The 16,394-nt window shown below is 39.6% G+C and overlaps 2 protein-coding genes across 3 annotated transcripts; one reads left to right on the forward strand and one right to left on the reverse strand.

Annotated features, from left to right (window-relative positions):
* The first annotated feature begins 6,493 nt into the window (after positions 1-6,493).
* LOC131688452 (dolichyl-diphosphooligosaccharide--protein glycosyltransferase 48 kDa subunit) lies at positions 6,494-8,147 on the forward strand. The gene is made up of 2 exons (XM_058972723.1): positions 6,494-6,728; positions 6,826-8,147. Exons 1-2 carry the CDS (start codon positions 6,578-6,580, stop codon positions 8,034-8,036), a joined length of 1,362 nt encoding a protein of 453 aa, XP_058828706.1. The 5' UTR covers positions 6,494-6,577; the 3' UTR covers positions 8,037-8,147.
* On the reverse strand, positions 8,099-9,286 carry LOC131688460 (uncharacterized). Of its 2 annotated transcripts, XM_058972744.1 has the most exons (3): positions 9,056-9,140; positions 8,882-8,985; positions 8,099-8,822 (listed from the first exon to the last, which is right to left on the reverse strand). In XM_058972744.1, exons 2-3 carry the CDS (start codon positions 8,978-8,980, stop codon positions 8,211-8,213), a joined length of 711 nt encoding a protein of 236 aa, XP_058828727.1. In that variant the 5' UTR covers positions 8,981-8,985; positions 9,056-9,140; the 3' UTR covers positions 8,099-8,210. The 2 variants fall into 2 exon arrangements, with proteins under 2 accessions (XP_058828727.1, XP_058828719.1); XM_058972736.1 differs by having other exon boundaries at positions 8,882-9,286.
* Positions 9,287-16,394: the final 7,108 nt, after the last annotated feature.

Here is a 16,394-nt window from a genome sequence, read left to right on the forward strand (position 1 = left end):
ATCTGTCAACTTTATAAACTATGTATGCACACACATAAGTTAGATGTGCATATTGTTATAGAATTATTAGGTTTATGTGCCAGCAAATTCTAGAGCGAATCAGTTATAAACTTAGAACGAAAAACTAGGACTAGGCAGGTTCATATGAACATGATCGAACGGAAATGTGAAGAATCGTTTGCCTTCTGCTGGTAGGAGTTGGGCTTTCCACTGAAGTCTACCGCATGCTGGTTGATTAGGACCAGAAGCAGCTCGGTCAAACCATTCGGAACTTGATTCGGAATCTTGGATGGAGTCAGTATGGATTCCAACTCAAATACAACAAGCGATTCCGAAACCGTTTGAGTCGGAATCGATTCTTGATTTTGATTGTAAGATATACTGTTCGTAGGGTAAGGTGGGGCAAATCCGACCGGTGGGTAAACCCGACCACCCTCTGTTACCGAAAATCAGAAGCACTACGCGAACTAATATCAATGTTGTCGTGTAGAGCATCGAAAATAATCAAAATGGTGGTATGACAGCATTTTATTAGTCTACATTAAGATGCTCATACGACAAAAAGTGTGTTTTTACAATTTTTGATTTGACTTTTGTGCATCATTGACTACAGGATATTTCTGATTCTTAAAGTGATTACATAATAAATGTAAGTGCATTTAAAATCTTTGATTTAAGTCCTACAAAGTGCATAGATGAATTTAGTTCAACCTTTTTCATATATTTTTTTAATTGCATCGTAATGAAAAATGACGCGGTGGGGCAAATCCGACCTCAAAATATTGGGGTAAATCCGACCGCTTTTTTGCTAAGAAAATTTTCATTCATCAGATTGAAATATATTTTTATTGTTATTATTTATTATTTTTATGCAAAATGGTTCATAATAACAAACGAAAGACACAAAAACGTGATGATTATAGTATTCGTCAAGCAATTGCTCTGATGCAAATGGGAATATCATTACGTGCTACTGCTCGTGATTTTAGCATTCCAAGATTAATATTGAAATCCATTTTCTTCATGTTACAATTCAATAACACAACATTTATTTGTCTATCATTGAAAAACCATAAAATTTGAGTAATATCCGCACTAAATCAACCAAAAACATAGGGGGTCGGATTTACCCCACCATTTTTGAAAACAGCAAAAATGAACATTTTTGTAAAACGCTTGTATCTCAAAATATTCCGAAGATCTAAATAAAATGCTATATACAGAAAGTTGTCCAGGAGTCTAACCTTTAATTTGGTATATAAAACGACTTGATCCGATGTAAAATGTGCATTTTACAGCCAAAACCATTTACTAGGTCGGATTTGCCCCACCTTACCCTATATCTTACAATCAAAAACTTTTTGGTGGGTATTACTGGGCGGATACGTAACCCATTCATTCTATGGCTACTGTTTGTCGTGGTGCGATGGGTGTGCGAATAAGTAACAAAATAGAAAGCCGAGTTATTATTTCTGCCCTACTCCGACGGTGGACTGTGATATTACCTAGCCAACCGATTTCTAGTCGTACAAACCGCTCAATTTTGCGAGACGATGACTTCGAGTTGTACAAGATTCAATTCACACATATTCCTGGTGTACCTATTTGGTTTCGATTCCGGTACTGGCCTATTATGTGGCATTTAAGGTGCAATCATAACTTGCGGTGAATAAATAATGAAAGCAGAATCGAAAAAATATGCATGTAACAGATCCGCTTGTCATTAGAGCACTCTAGTTAGAGTGTGGCCAAGAGGCCATGACGTATCCAAACGAACATGGAATTTGACGTATACACAATAGAAATATGTCAAATTTCATGTTCGTTTGGATACGTCATGGCCTCTTGGCCACACTCTAACTAGAGTGCTCTACTTGTCATACCTGGACTGCCGTTATAAACTTAATTGTCCCATGTTCTATGGGATTCCCTATATACATGGGACATTTAGGCGTAGAACGCTAGTGGATTCAGATTAACCTCCCAGATGCAGTTTTGAAATTTATGAATTCAGCTTGAATGTAAATCGGAACATCACTGATCATGTTGTGTTCTTTGAAGTTTGCTAAAATGGTATATGTATTTAAAGATAAATCAACAATACTCTCGAGCATTAAACAAATCGGACCACCATCAAATGCAGATTCTTCAAGATGGTCTATTGGCAGCCAGAATAGGGATCTTTAGGGGTGTGCGGGTTAAGGAATATTCTGATGCAGATTAGTACCGTGAGTTAATATCTCAGTCCTTTTTCAATTTTTTGGCCCGAAACTATTGAAAAAAACATTTTTTAGTTTGTTTCCTTTTAGGACAATAACACATCCAAACCCATGCGACTTTCACGACCCTATGGTTGCCTTATCAGATCTACCATAGTTTGCAGATGAAGCTTGGGATGGCAGGTTGCTAGCGGATTGACAAAGTACCAGATCATGCTGTGTGGGGTGCTGTCCCGGTTAACAATGAGGCGAACGAGATATTTGCAGATACGTCATTTAGTAGGACAACTGTCAGTTTGCTGGTTGAGTTTAATTTGGTTTTTTTAAATTTAAAAATCATAAAAGAATAACTAAGGTTTAAGAATGATATGAGTGTACTCGTAAGGACACCCGCTACCAGAACATATGAAAAACTGGCACAATTTTTCCAAATTAAAGATCCCTATTGTCGCACCAGTAAAGCAATTTGTCTACCGGTACACACACATTGTAGTGTAGTTTTTGTAAGTTTTATAATGTATTTCTCACTCACAAATTTAGGTATGAATGGCTTCTTATTTTTGGTTTTTCGTTGAAGTTACTACAAACTCCGATAACCAGACAACTCAATCTGGTTTGCTTTTGCAAAGAGTTAACAATACATCGAAATGTATATTTATGCCAGCTTTTTTTAAACTTTCCCCCGTACATTTTTTCCGGATGTTGGGGGCTGGTGGAATTCATTACAGGAAACTGCCCACCGAACAACATAATGAGAAGCTTAGAGAGGACACTTCTCTGACAAGAAACTGGTTACTCGGAGTACTAACCATACTGCATCTTGTACACAGACTTCCCTGCTGAACGCGGTACACTGGTACAAGCAGGTTTTGTGATACATTTTATCGTTATGCTATCAATGATCCAAATTTTTCCAGGTTCTGGATAGAAAGTGCCATGAAACATCGTAATCCTATTGAAAAGGGTCAAGCACCGAGTCCTGATCAACTGCTCCAAAAGAACTAATGACAGGTACCTTCCACACTGGCACAGGACAATATGAACAATAAAAATAACTTCGTCGAAAACGGATATTCCAGCATGAGAATAATCAACTGAAATACTTTGAATGAGGAACCAGATGGGGTCGATTATGCTGCAATCTATGATACTTTTTTGTGTCCACGTTTGGATGTAATTGTACGTAGAAATTTTGTAAATTATTATATGAAAAACCTGTTTTAATCCACCTAGAGGTGCAATTGTGCCTTTCTCATTTCTCTAAACTATGGCACGGAGGCTTTTTATGTTCAACATAATTGTGGAAATGTCCATTACATTCTTAGTACACTTTGCACCTTTACACAATGGCATGCCAGCCACGAACTTGATGAGCTACGTGTCGACGGTGAAACACTTGAAACAAAAAAATATCATACTTCATTAGCCTAATCAGCATTAGATCAATGTTATCTGCTTGCTAACTCATTTTGTCATGCGGGGGTGGGTATGTGAGGAGGGCGAAAGTCCCATGAACGAACGACTTCCTAGCTTAAATTGGTATGCTTTGTGATATAGTGGTGGTTTAAAGATGATGGGGTTGAAAGGGAGGGGTATGAGGGCTGGATGGGGTGGTGGTCTGTGGGGTGATTTAAGGAGATTTTTAAAGGAGGGGCGCGAACAGTAGAGGGGGGGTGTAACCCCTCTCCGTAAACCATCAACTACGCCCCTGTTAAAATCCAGAAACCCTAAACGAGTTGAAAAAAAAAATTTGGCCCTCCGGGATTAGGTTGACGTTTTTCAGAGTGATTGCATAACCTTTCTATATGAGAAAGGCAAAAATGTGCCAAAATCCAAAAAAGTGAATCGCAGTCAAATTTTTTTTTCGAGTTTACATCAAATCTCGACGTTTCATGCACCTTGAACACATTTAGCATCAAAAATAAAAATTCAGTTTTTAATTTTTCCTATAGTTTATATGAGAAATTTCTGTGTGGCCGCACTCTGAAACCCGTAATTCCGGAACCAGAATTCCGATCGATCCAAAATTCAATAGCAGCCGATGGGAAGGTTGCACCTTTCATTTGAGACTAAGTTTGGGCAAATCGGTCCAGCCATCTCTGAGAAAAATGAGTGACATTATTTGACACATACGCACATACATACACACACACACATACACACACATACACACACATACATACATACACACACACATACAGACTTTTTCCGATCTCGACGAACTGAGTCGAATGGGATATGACACTCGGCCCTCCGGGCCGGGATTAGGTTGACGTTTTTCAGAGTGATTGCATAACCTTTCTATATGAGAAAGGCAAAAAAAGAAAAATAAAATGATCTAATTTGTAATTTTATTAGTGTTAAAATGATCTAAAATTTTATGTGCATTCATTCATTTATCTAAATGGTGTAAACAAAGTATCGAAACCTCAAAAACGGTGGTCCAACGGGGGCCCAACGCTCTATACAAAAATTCGTCCAACGGAGGACCCGTGTTGGTCCAATTTGTTGAACGAAACGATCGAGCTGTTACACTGCTCAACGTCCAAAAAAAATTTGCAAAATCGCCTTTTGCAGGTCCTTCATTGAACGTTCGTTGGACGTTTGTTGGACCAATCGCCCAACGAATTGGACCAAAGAAGGACTCTCGTTACGCGCTTTTTTCTTAGAGGGGAGCAATGAGTGGTCCTATCGCGTTACGCACATCGTTACCACCGTGAGCAAAACTTCCGAATGTCGCAGTCAGTATTAGCAGGAACGAAAACAGGGCTGACACTTCCTCATTTTCCTTCTCCATTTGATTGTGTCTGCTCGACAATCCGAATCACCGACAGTGAACTCAGTGCGTGTGACTTTGTCCTGATTCAGAATCTTGTTCTTCTGCCAAGGAACGACGAAAAGCTGCACGAGTACAGCAACCAACAGTCCTACGGAAACACTAATAACTACCGCCATCCAAGTTGGGATGTTATCCATGTAGAGAAGTTTCGGTCCATCGTGCACAATACTGAATATGTTAACTCCCAGTGTGGCTCCGTAAGACAGCGGCAATGATAACAGCCCAACCTAGAGCGGATTTCTGGCGTTCAAAATGAATCTCCGAATGAACCAGAACAACATCACGCTCATCATAACACTGAGCACAGGAGAAATAACAATGTGACGAATGAAAAACTTCAAATTCACGTAAATAAAAAACGAATAACAGAAATATCACTAGGATACAATAATAAATAGCTTGGCGTTCTGCGTTGCCAGTTCCAATGATAATTCATCGAAGTGCACTTTCACTTTGACACTGTACCTTTCCAGGTACAGGGTAGCGTAAAATGAGTCCTCGAAAAATCATCAGAGCATTCCGTATTAACATATTTGTATTTGAATCAATTCTCGACAAACATATGATTACGGCTTAAAAGACAAACTTGCCGAAATTCTCTTTGAAAGGAAATTCCAGACAAACCGTTACTCACCCATAACAGATGATGGTGGTAAACAAAAGAGAAAAGTTTTCTCTTGCGTTAACTGCTGTGAACTGTGTTTAGGCAGTATCGGCTTTTCCGGAATTTCTTTTCAAATAGAATTCTGACAGTTGGCTTTTAAGCCGTAATCATATGTTTGTCGAGAATTTTACTGTTCAGCAAAAAACTGATATAGTAAATTCAATTTAAATTTTACTGTTTTCGAGAAAAAAATGTATGGAATTAAACCGATTTTGTAACGTTAACATACATAACCACCCCCCTTTTCTACTGTAAAAGTCGATTTTACAATGAAATTTACTGTAGAAACGTTTTATTGTTTTTTGTATTGTAGCATAACACTAGAATTTATTGTAAAATTACTGTACTGTTACAGTGAAAATCATGGTTTTGTTACTGTACATTTCTATTCGGGTGGAGCTGGAATACGACCTACACGCAGAATTTTATGTATGCATCGATAGCGTACTTTTCTATCTGCCTCTCGTTTCTTCTGCTGCAAATTTTATGCATTGAACATATTCGGTCTATCCACTCATTGAATGTTTCTTAGAAGTTTATGCATGAAAATGCATAAAAATCACAGCAGAAGAAAAGAGACGGGAACAGAAAGTATGCTAACTATGCATATTTTTGCTTCTCAGTGTAGAACCAGGCAGCATTCCGGCTGAACTTATATGCGCTGGAATAGGGTTACCAGAAGCCCCCCTCAGTTTTATACCAGTTGTTCGCGTCGTATGAAATAACAGCCCTGAGTCTCGTTCAACGTCATCTCGTCATCATCGTTGAGTTTGACAGTCTGCATTGTAAAAAGAATCGTTCAAGCGAGTTGCCGTGCGTAGAAGTACCAGCCGAACGATTCCGTGTTCATTTAAAATGAAGAGAACATTACCATTACTACTAGCAACCTGTTTTCTACTGCTCCATGGATTTGCTCCGGTCACGGCAGAACCCGGTGAAACTTTAGTTCTACTGGATAATTTAGCCATCCGCGAAACGCACTCCATTTTCTTCAAGAGCCTGCAAGGTTAGTGTGTATATTTTTTTCAACCGGCTTTGCTTCTGTTGGCTGGGTGGGGTGTGACGTGTCTAATCGATTAAATTTTATTTTCTCCAATTTTCAGAAAGAGGATACAAACTAACTTTCAAACTCGCGGATGACGCTAATCTGGTACTGTCGAAATATGGTGAGTTTCTGTACAAGCATCTCATCCTATTCGCTCCATCGGTGGAAGAATTCGGTGGATCACTGAGCGTGGAAGCTATAACGGATTTCGTGGACAATGGAGGTAACGTGCTGGTCGCTGGAAGTTCCAGTGCCGGTGATGCCCTACGGGAACTAGCTTCCGAGTGTGGTTTTGAGGTGGACGAGGAAAATGCTGCCGTAATTGATCACCTAAACTACGACAGCTCGGACAGTGGAGACCATACGCTGATTGTTGCCTCACCGGATAATCTGATCGATTCGGAGATTGTTGTCGGAAGGAAGGGAGTAGGACCGTTGCTGTATCGAGGTACCGGTTTACTAGCCGATAAAGAGAACCCATTGGTTTTACAACTGCTAACGGCCGATAGTAGCGCGTACAGTTACAATCCGGATACGCCCATCAAAGAATACCCGCATGCAGTTGGAAAAGGAACACTGCTGATTGCAGCTCTTCAGGCTCGTAACAATGCTCGAGTGGTTTTCTCCGGTTCGTTGTATTTCTTTTCCGATGAAGCTTTCCTGTCACCGGTTCAGCGTGCTCAAGATGGTAAGCTGCACCAGAAATCCGGCAATCAAGAGGTGGCTACCGCCGTCAGTAAGTGGGTGTTTGGCGAAAATGGTGTGATTCGAGTTCGATCGGTTCAACATCACAAGGAAGGTGAAAGTAGCCCACCTTCGTCGTACACCATTACCGAACCGGTTGTTTATACAATCGAAATTGAGATTCTTGCCGACGGTGGCAAGTGGAAACCGTTCCAAGCTAACGATGTCCAGCTGGAGTTTGTTCGTATTGATCCGTTTGTGCGAACTACGTTGAAATCTATCGGAGGAGGAAAATATCAGGCGAAGTTTAAGATTCCGGATGTTTACGGCGTGTATCAGTTTAAGGTTAACTACGACCGAGTCGGTTATACGCAGCTGTACTCGACGACTCAGGTTTCGGTTCGTCCGTTGACCCATACCCAGTATGAGCGGTTTATCCCGAGTGCCTATCCGTATTATGTGAGCGCTTTTTCGATGATGGTCGGTTTGTTCCTGTTCTCGTTTATCTTCCTGCACTACAAGGAAGAAGGGACTGGACCCGTGAAGACTGGAAAGTCCGGGGGTGGAGATAAGAAGTCTCAGTAGACGTAGTAGGTTTCTTCAGTGAACTAGTAGTAGATAAGCAGAACAAGGATCCTTGATCCTGATACACAATTGTAGTAGTGGGCGTTTCAATAAAATTACAAATAGATATCTCAGTTTTGTTGCAAACAAGCGAACAACCCGACACTCAACTAGCAAATTTGGAACAAATGCCGGTTAAACCCTCCTCTGCTTCAAAATTCTCGCACAATTGACTCCGCTGCCATAAGTGCAATATTCGGTAGACCTTTGTACGGGATCGGTTGGTTCCAAAACAGCTAATTTTGCCGATACGGTATCCGCTTTCGGTCCGACACAACTGGTCGGAGCTCGATATTGGGACGAGCATTCCGAGGTGAATGCTTTTCGCAACGGTCTTTTCGGCACTGGAATCTGATGTCTCTGAACGGTGGTTGGTTTTCTGGCCACGGTCTCAACAGTTTGATCCCGCCCATTGGAATTCCAGTTCCAAAAAGTTATGCAATCATTTTGCGGTTGTATATGGGGTGGGAAGTCACGCTCGGTGATGCTCAGATACGGATCAAGATGTTTGGCAAAGCCAGTTTCGTTTGTGTAAATGACACCGGTTGGCCGTTCGACGGGTTTGTTACAGTTTTGACCGAATTTGTAGGCGTCTGCTGGCATGTGACAAATCAAGGAATCATGCGGTTTCGGGTTTGACTTACATGTTTTTAACAGATCGTTCCGGAGGGCTGCCTGAGATGTAGTAAGGTAGTTGATACGGGGTGCTGAATGGATTAATTTTGCCGAATCCTGTCTCAGTGGGAACTGAAATTATTTGAGTTTGTTTGTTAAAAATACAAAGGGGAATGATAGCGGTTACTAACTTTAATGGTGTATTGATCCCTGCTTTCAGACATCGGACACCCGGCATGTTGTGGTTGCAGAGACTCGCATGCCTGTCGAATCTGCCGGATATGGGACATCTTACCTATAACGAAACATATTTTCATGAAGATTTTAGAATACGTTTCTGTTGCTGTAATGGATGTGTGGCTTACCTGCTTAAGAGGGAAAATTGCTTGTTTGACTGTTGCTAATAAACAACCTACTTTGATGGGAACTTGTCTTGGAGCTTGTTTGATTTCTCGCATGGTTGCTATGGACCTACCCATGTTTTGCTTTTGTCAATAGGTACAGACAGCAAAACGTCTTGTGAGTACAGTATTGTCTTCAAAACTAAGCCATTTATGATATTTCAGGACTTTTAGGAAACTCAGGAACTGATAAGAAATACGGATACCCACAAGAAAACTAGTAAGTGATCAAATATTTTTTCTATTTAATTCCATCAAATTACGTTGTATTTTTGATGCCAAATGACTTTAAAATGCATGAAACGTCGAGATTTGACGCAATCTCGAAAAAAAGATTTTTAACGAAGGTTCTTTTTTGGTTCAAAGGGGGGAAAATTTCAAAATCGAGCTGGTATTTTTGATGCCAAATGACTTCAAAATGTATAAAGCGTCAAAATTTGATGCAATCTCGAAATAATTTTATTTAACGAAAATTGACTTTTTTGACGATTTTGGTTCAAAGGGGGAGTAAAGGAAAATTTCAAAATCGAATTTGCATTTTTGATTCCAAATGACTTTAAAATGCATGAAACGTCGAGATTTGATGCAATCTCGAAAAAAAGATCTTTAACGAAGGTTCTTTTTTGGTTCAAAGGGGGGAAAATTTCAAAACCGAGCTAGTATTTGTGATGGCAAATGACTTCAAAATGCATAAAGCGTCAAAATTTGATGTAATCTCGAAAAAAAAATTAACGAAAGTTCTTTTTTGGATTTTTTTTGTTCAAGGGGAGGAAAATTTCAAAACCGAGCTAGTATTTGTGATGGCAAATGACTTCAAAATGCATAAAGCGTCAAAATTTGATGCAATCTCGAAAAAAAATTTTTAACGAAAATTGACTTTTTTGACGATTTTTGTTCAAAGGGGGGAGTAAAGGAAAATTTCAAAATCGAATTTGCATTTTTGATGCCAAATGACTTTAAAATGCATGAAACGTCGAGATTTGATGCAATCACGAAAAAAATTTTTTAACGAAAGTTCTTTTTTGGACTTTTTTTGTTCAAAGGGGGGGGGGGGAAATTTCAAAATCGAGCTGGTATTTTTGATGCCAAATGACTTCAAAATGCATAAAGCGTCAAAATTTGACATGAAACGTCGAGATTTTATGCAATCTCGAAAAAAAATTTAACGAAAGGTCTTTTTTGGTCATTTTTTGTTCAAAGGGGAGAAAATTTCAAAATCGAGCTGGTATTTTTGATGCCAAATGGCTTCAAAATGCATAAAGTGTTAAAATTTGATGTAATCTCGAAAAAAAATTTTTTGACGAAAATTGACTTTTTTGATCGATTTTTGTTCAAAGGGGGGAGTAAAGGAAAATTTCAAAATCGAATTTGCATTTTTGATGCCAAATGACTTTAAAGTGCATGAAACGCCGAAATTTGATGCAAACTCGAAAATTTTTTTTTTTAACGAAAGTTCTTTTTTAGACTTTTTTTTGTTCAAAGGAGGGGAAATTTCAAAATCGACCTGGTAGTTTTGATGCCAAATGACTTCAAAATGCATAAAGCGTCAAAATTTGATATAATATCGAAAAAAATTTTTTAACGAAAGTTGACTTTTTTAACGAAAGTTGACTTTTTTGACGTAAAGGAAAATTTCAAAATCGAATTTGTATTTTTGATGCCAAATGACTTTAAAATGCATGAAACGTCGAGATTTGATGCAATCTCGAAAAATTTTTTTTAACGAAAGTTCTTTTTTGGACTTTTTTTGTTCAAAGGGGGGGGAAATTTCAAAATCAAGCTGGTATTTTTGATGCCAAATGACTTCAAAATGCATAAAGCGTCAAAATTTGATGTATTCTCGAAAAAATTTTTTTAACGAGAATTGACTTTTTTGACGATTTTTGTTCAAAGGTGGGAGTAAAGGAAAATTTCAAAATCGAATTTGCATTTTTGATGCCAAATGACTTTAAAATACATGAAACGTCGAGATTTGAAGCAATCTCGAAATTTTTTGTTTTTAACGAAAGTTCTTTTTTGTTTTGACTTTTTTGACGATTTTTGTTCAAAGGGGGAAGTAAAGGAAAATTTCAAAATCTTTGATGCCAAATGACTTTAAAATGCATGAAACGTCGAGATTTGATGCAATCTCGAAAAAAAAACTTAACGAAAGTTCTTTTTTGGACTTTTTTTTGTTCAAAGGGGGGAAAATTTCAAAATCGAGCTGGTATTTGTGATGCCAAATGACTTCAAAATGCATAAAGCGTCAAAGTTTGATGCGAACTCGAAAAATTTTTTTGACGAAAATTGCCTTTTTTGACGATTTTTGTTCAAAGGGGGGAGTAAAGGAAAATTTCAAAATCGAATTTGCATTTTTGATGTCAAATGACTTCAAAATGCATAAAGCGTCGAAATTTGATGCGAACGCGAAAAAAATTTTTTTAACGAAAGTTCTTTTTTGGACTTTTTTTGTTCAAAGGGGGGAAAATTTTAAAATCGAATTTGCATTTTTGATGCCAAATGACTTCAAAATGCATAAAGCGTCAAAATTTGATGCAATCTCAAAAAATTTTTTTAAAGAAAATTGATTTTTTTTGACGATTTTTGTTCAAAGGGGGAGTAGAGGAAAATTTCAAAATCAAATTTGCATTTTTGATGCCAAATGACTTTCAAATGCATGAAACGTTGAGATTTGATGCAATCTCGAAAAAAAATATTAACGAAAGTTCTTTTTGGACTTTTTTTGTTCAAAGGGGGGAAAATTTCAATGCCAAGCTGGTATTTTTGATGCCAAATGACTTCAAAATGCATAAAGCGTCAAAATTTGATGTAATCTCGAAAAAAAAATTTTAACGAAAATTATCTTTTTTTGACGATTTTTGTTCAAAGGGGAGAGTAAAGGAAAATTTCAAAATCGAATTTGCATTTTTGATGCCAAACGACTTTAAAATGCATGAAACGTTGAGATTTGACGCAAACTCGAAAAAAAAAATTTAACGAAAGTTCTTTTTTGGACTTTTTTGTTCAAAGGGGGAAAGTTTCAGAACTGAGCTGGTATTTTTGATGCCAAATGACTACAGAATGCATAAAGCGTCAAAATTTGATGAAATCTCGAAAAAAAATTTTTAACGAAAATTTACTTTTTTTGACGATTTTTGTTCAAAGGGGGGAGTAAAGGAAGATTTCAAAATCTAATTTGCATTTTTGATGCCAAATGACTTTAAAATGCATGAAACGTCGAGGTTTGATGCAATATCGAAAAAAAAATTTAACGAATGTTCTTTTTTGGACTTTTTTGTTCAAAGGGGGGAAAGTTTCAGAACCGAGCTGGTATTTTTGATGCCAAATGATCGCTCTGTACCGGGTTGTTGCTCATGACGCTTGAGATCACCAAAGTCACCTTGCCGTTTCTGCTAGGATGTAGATCCAGCTACAGAAAGCCGCCTAGTTGAGACCCGGAAGAGAGTGCCGATGTTGCGCCCTGTTCAGCTTCATTGTGGGTGGTCGTTTGTTGACAAGCAGTGTTGGTACTAGTTACTGACGAGATGAATTCAAAACACAAAAATCCAACCCAATTACAGTTAATTATGGCTTCCGGCTGCCCGAACATGATCGTTAAGGCTTTAAGTATAGCAGGAAAGTTAGAAGAATGCACAAACCGACTCTTTATCGCTTCGTAAGCTCGTCCTTTCAAGTCCCGCTGCAACCACTGCAATTAGAAAATATTCTCGCACATAGCCGGCGTGCTGTTGAAAGTCACCAGGAAGGCCGAACATCGAACTCAAGCGAACGGTGTACAAACTCTAGTTCAAACATCCGTGTACGTACACCGGGTGCGTACACGAGGACGATTTGCACAAGGCAAAAAGAGTCAACGCTAGTGATGATGAGAGTGAGAAAGAGAAAACTAGTGCCTAGAATCTACGTGTACGCACACCGTGTCCATACATGGGGTTCGGTTGTGCAGGCGAACATGTGCACGTGTTTAGGTACAAAATAGCGTGTTTGAGTTCCTACACGGAGTGTATGTTTAATTTGAGCACAGAACCAGAGCGAACATTGTGTTCGATGTGCATATGAGAAGGATGGTGATAAGCATTTATCTGTTTGATGACCTCATTTCTTCATTGCCACTGTGTTTCCAAAACTGCTTCGAAACACGTACATCAGTGTCAGCATCTTAAATTTTTCTAGAGGTTTTCCTGTTTCTGGCTTTATGGACCAGACGATGTACCTATTGTGAGCCGCATTCCGCTGTGGCACAGAATAATCATCGAGTTAATTGATTGCAACCATGTACGGATCGATGCTCCTTTCTTTATCCTCGACAGCATCTGCGCCTGGAATATTAAAGAAAATTGCAGCTCGAAACCTCCTAGAGCGAGTAAAAGATCTTTTTCCTCATTACCCTCCATAACGTTGGCCGCCCAAATTCAAATCTCAAATCCGCGCTTTCAAGTTCTATCATTTATTTTGGTGCTCTACCAGAGGGACCTCGATAACTGAAAACGAAGTAAACTAATAATTCAATTTTTTGGTCTTTTGGCTTAAGTGCCAATACCTTATTTAGGACTGGTGGTATCCAACGGGGAAAAACGATCGGAAATGGTGAGTGAAGCTAAGCAATCATGTGAAAAAAATTCCCCACCCAGAGGCGAGACTCGAACTCGCAACCTTTGAGACTCCGGCCCAATGCACTAACCCTTATGCTATCCCTGGGTATGGTGACATCCCAGAAAGAACATATGATTATCCCACTGGCGACGGTGATCGTACCCTGCCTGCAAAGCGAGGAACCACACACAACGGCTGCTGATCACCCCAACACATTTGATCTATTTTATTTTCCCGCTAGATACCAAGGCCCGGGTTTTTATAATCGTCTGATGTCTAATTTTTAGTTCATTACCCATCGTACTTCGGTGGGTGACAGAGCTAATGAAGACTGTCGATTTCTGGTCCCTTGCCCAGTGAACAGAGGTATGACGGGAGTGAACCCGCCCGTTCGGGTTAGTGCATTGGGCCGGAGTCTCAAAGGTTGCGAGTTCGAGTCTCGCCTCTGGGTGGGGAATTTTTTTCACATGATTGCTTAGCTTCACTCACCATTTCCGAACGTTTTTCCCAGTTGGATACCACCAGTCCTGAAAACGAAGGTAAATCCGAACTTGCTGTGGTCCATGCCGTGACCTTCGGGTTTAAATTCAATAACAAGCTATATGCTTTTCGTGCCAACTTAGGTTCGACTCAAATCACCGGCTTTTCACACTTTTATAATTTATTTATAATTAATATCAACAGACACAGTGTGGTCCTACTGATAATTTCTTAATCTATTTAAAAAGTCAAATTGTAATCTGCTACGTCGAATGTGACGATCAAACTCGGATGATACTCAGTTGAAGGTCCGCTGCAAACCAATGATGGCGCCGTTAACTCCATAGTTAGTCCGTCGAAGAGGTAATCGTAGGAATAAATTATTGCGAAGGGCGCGAGGGCGAACGTTCATATTTATCGCACTGAGAAGCTCGGGGAAGTCAATTCGATCTTGCAAAATAGCCGAAATCGAGTGAACAGTAGAGAGATTTCAAGCAGTAAATATCTGAAAAGTGCTCAGATATTCTCATTATGAACCCCAAACAGCGTGATGCCTTTGCGACAATATAGCTGATATGCTGTTTAAATGTCAGTTGTTCATCGAGAAAAACTCCGAGATCTTTGACACAATTCGCTCTGTCAATCGTGGATTCAGCTAGACAGTATTCGAATCGAACTGGCGTTTTTTTTCCTCGACAACGTAGTGACCGTACATTCCGCAAAGGGACCAGTTGGCGTTGAAGGAAAACTGCATCATCAGTATTCCGGATTCTATGTTATAACTTGAGGTCGTCGACGAAAGACAACCGTGGCCCTTCTAAACAAAAGTTGACGTCGTTGAAATATAGAAGAAAAATCAATGGACCGAGATGGCTGCCTTGCGGAATGCCAGATGAAGCGAAGAACTGCTCGGATACACAATCACCTATCTTGACTGCTAGACGACGACGATCACTGAGATACGATTGCATCCAACGGAGAATATTAATACCAAAGCCAAACCTATCCATCTTTGCCACTGCAATAGCGTGATTAATCTTGTCAAAAGCAGCTGAAAGGTCCGCGTAGATAACGTCAGTTTGAATGCCGTCCGACATGGCGTGTGTCACATATGTTGTGAACGACAGAAGATTCGTAGATGTTGAACGTTTCGGCATAAATCCATACTGAGTCTCGGAGATACACTGTTTGCAGTGGCTGGAGATGGGTTCCAACACAGCCATTTCAAACAGCGCTTAGCGTTGTAATACCACCACCACGGTAGTTGTCAACTACCTTTTTATCATTTTTTTTGTGAACTGGAAACATGAAGGAGGATTTCCAGAGTTCGGAAAATACTCCGGTTGTTAGCGACAATTGAAACAGATGACAAAGAGGTTCAATTAAACCGGCAGAGCATTTTTTTAGAATAATAGTTGGTATACCATCTGGGCCTACCGAGGTTAAAGCCTTCATTTTGCCAATCGCCAGTTGTACCATTTTATTGTCGATATTGATAGAGTTCAAAGACTGGTATGCTTGAGGTACATTGAGAGCCACGCGTGAAACCTGGGTCGGTGTCAGTTTCTCGTTGGAGAAAACACTTACGAACTTTTCAGAGAATCTAGAGCTCATACGTCCTCCATAGGTCATCGTTGATGGCAACCCGGATCCCTTTCTTTGCTCGTTTACATGCTTCCAGAATGTTTTAGGTTCGGACTTCAACTTACGTTGCACGTTTCGCAAGTAATCGGCATGGCAACGCTTCGATGTCTTTTTATAGACTTGGTTAACATGAACGTAGTGTTGTCGCAGCACGTATCCCCCGAACTTAGAGTACTTCTTCCGAGCGGCTCTTTTAGTCGCTTTTAACCGTCTCAGCTCGGCAGTGTGCCACGCTGGGTGCTTAGATTGAAAGCCTTTTTTGGGTACATAGCGATCCATAGCATAGCTCGTAACATTGGAGAAGGTCTGCACTGCAACGTTGACATCATCATTGTCGAGAATTTCAGTCCAGTGGATATTCGACAGGAAGTCAATAATGCTATTATAGTCGGCTTTTCTAAACTTATAGCTGACGGTGTCAGAAGCATTGCAGTCATGCTTCACTCGAGTCGCTTCAAGCACTATATGCAGGGGAGGGTGGTGTTTAACAATCTTTACCAGGGGGAACGGTGCTGTGGTAATTTTTGGTGCGTAATCAGATTTGCCCGAAAAACAGAGATCAAGGATTCTGTTGTTCTCGTTCACC

Source organism: Topomyia yanbarensis, chromosome 1 (genome assembly GCF_030247195.1).
Source record: "Topomyia yanbarensis strain Yona2022 chromosome 1, ASM3024719v1, whole genome shotgun sequence".
NCBI lineage: Eukaryota > Metazoa > Arthropoda > Insecta > Diptera > Culicidae > Topomyia > Topomyia yanbarensis.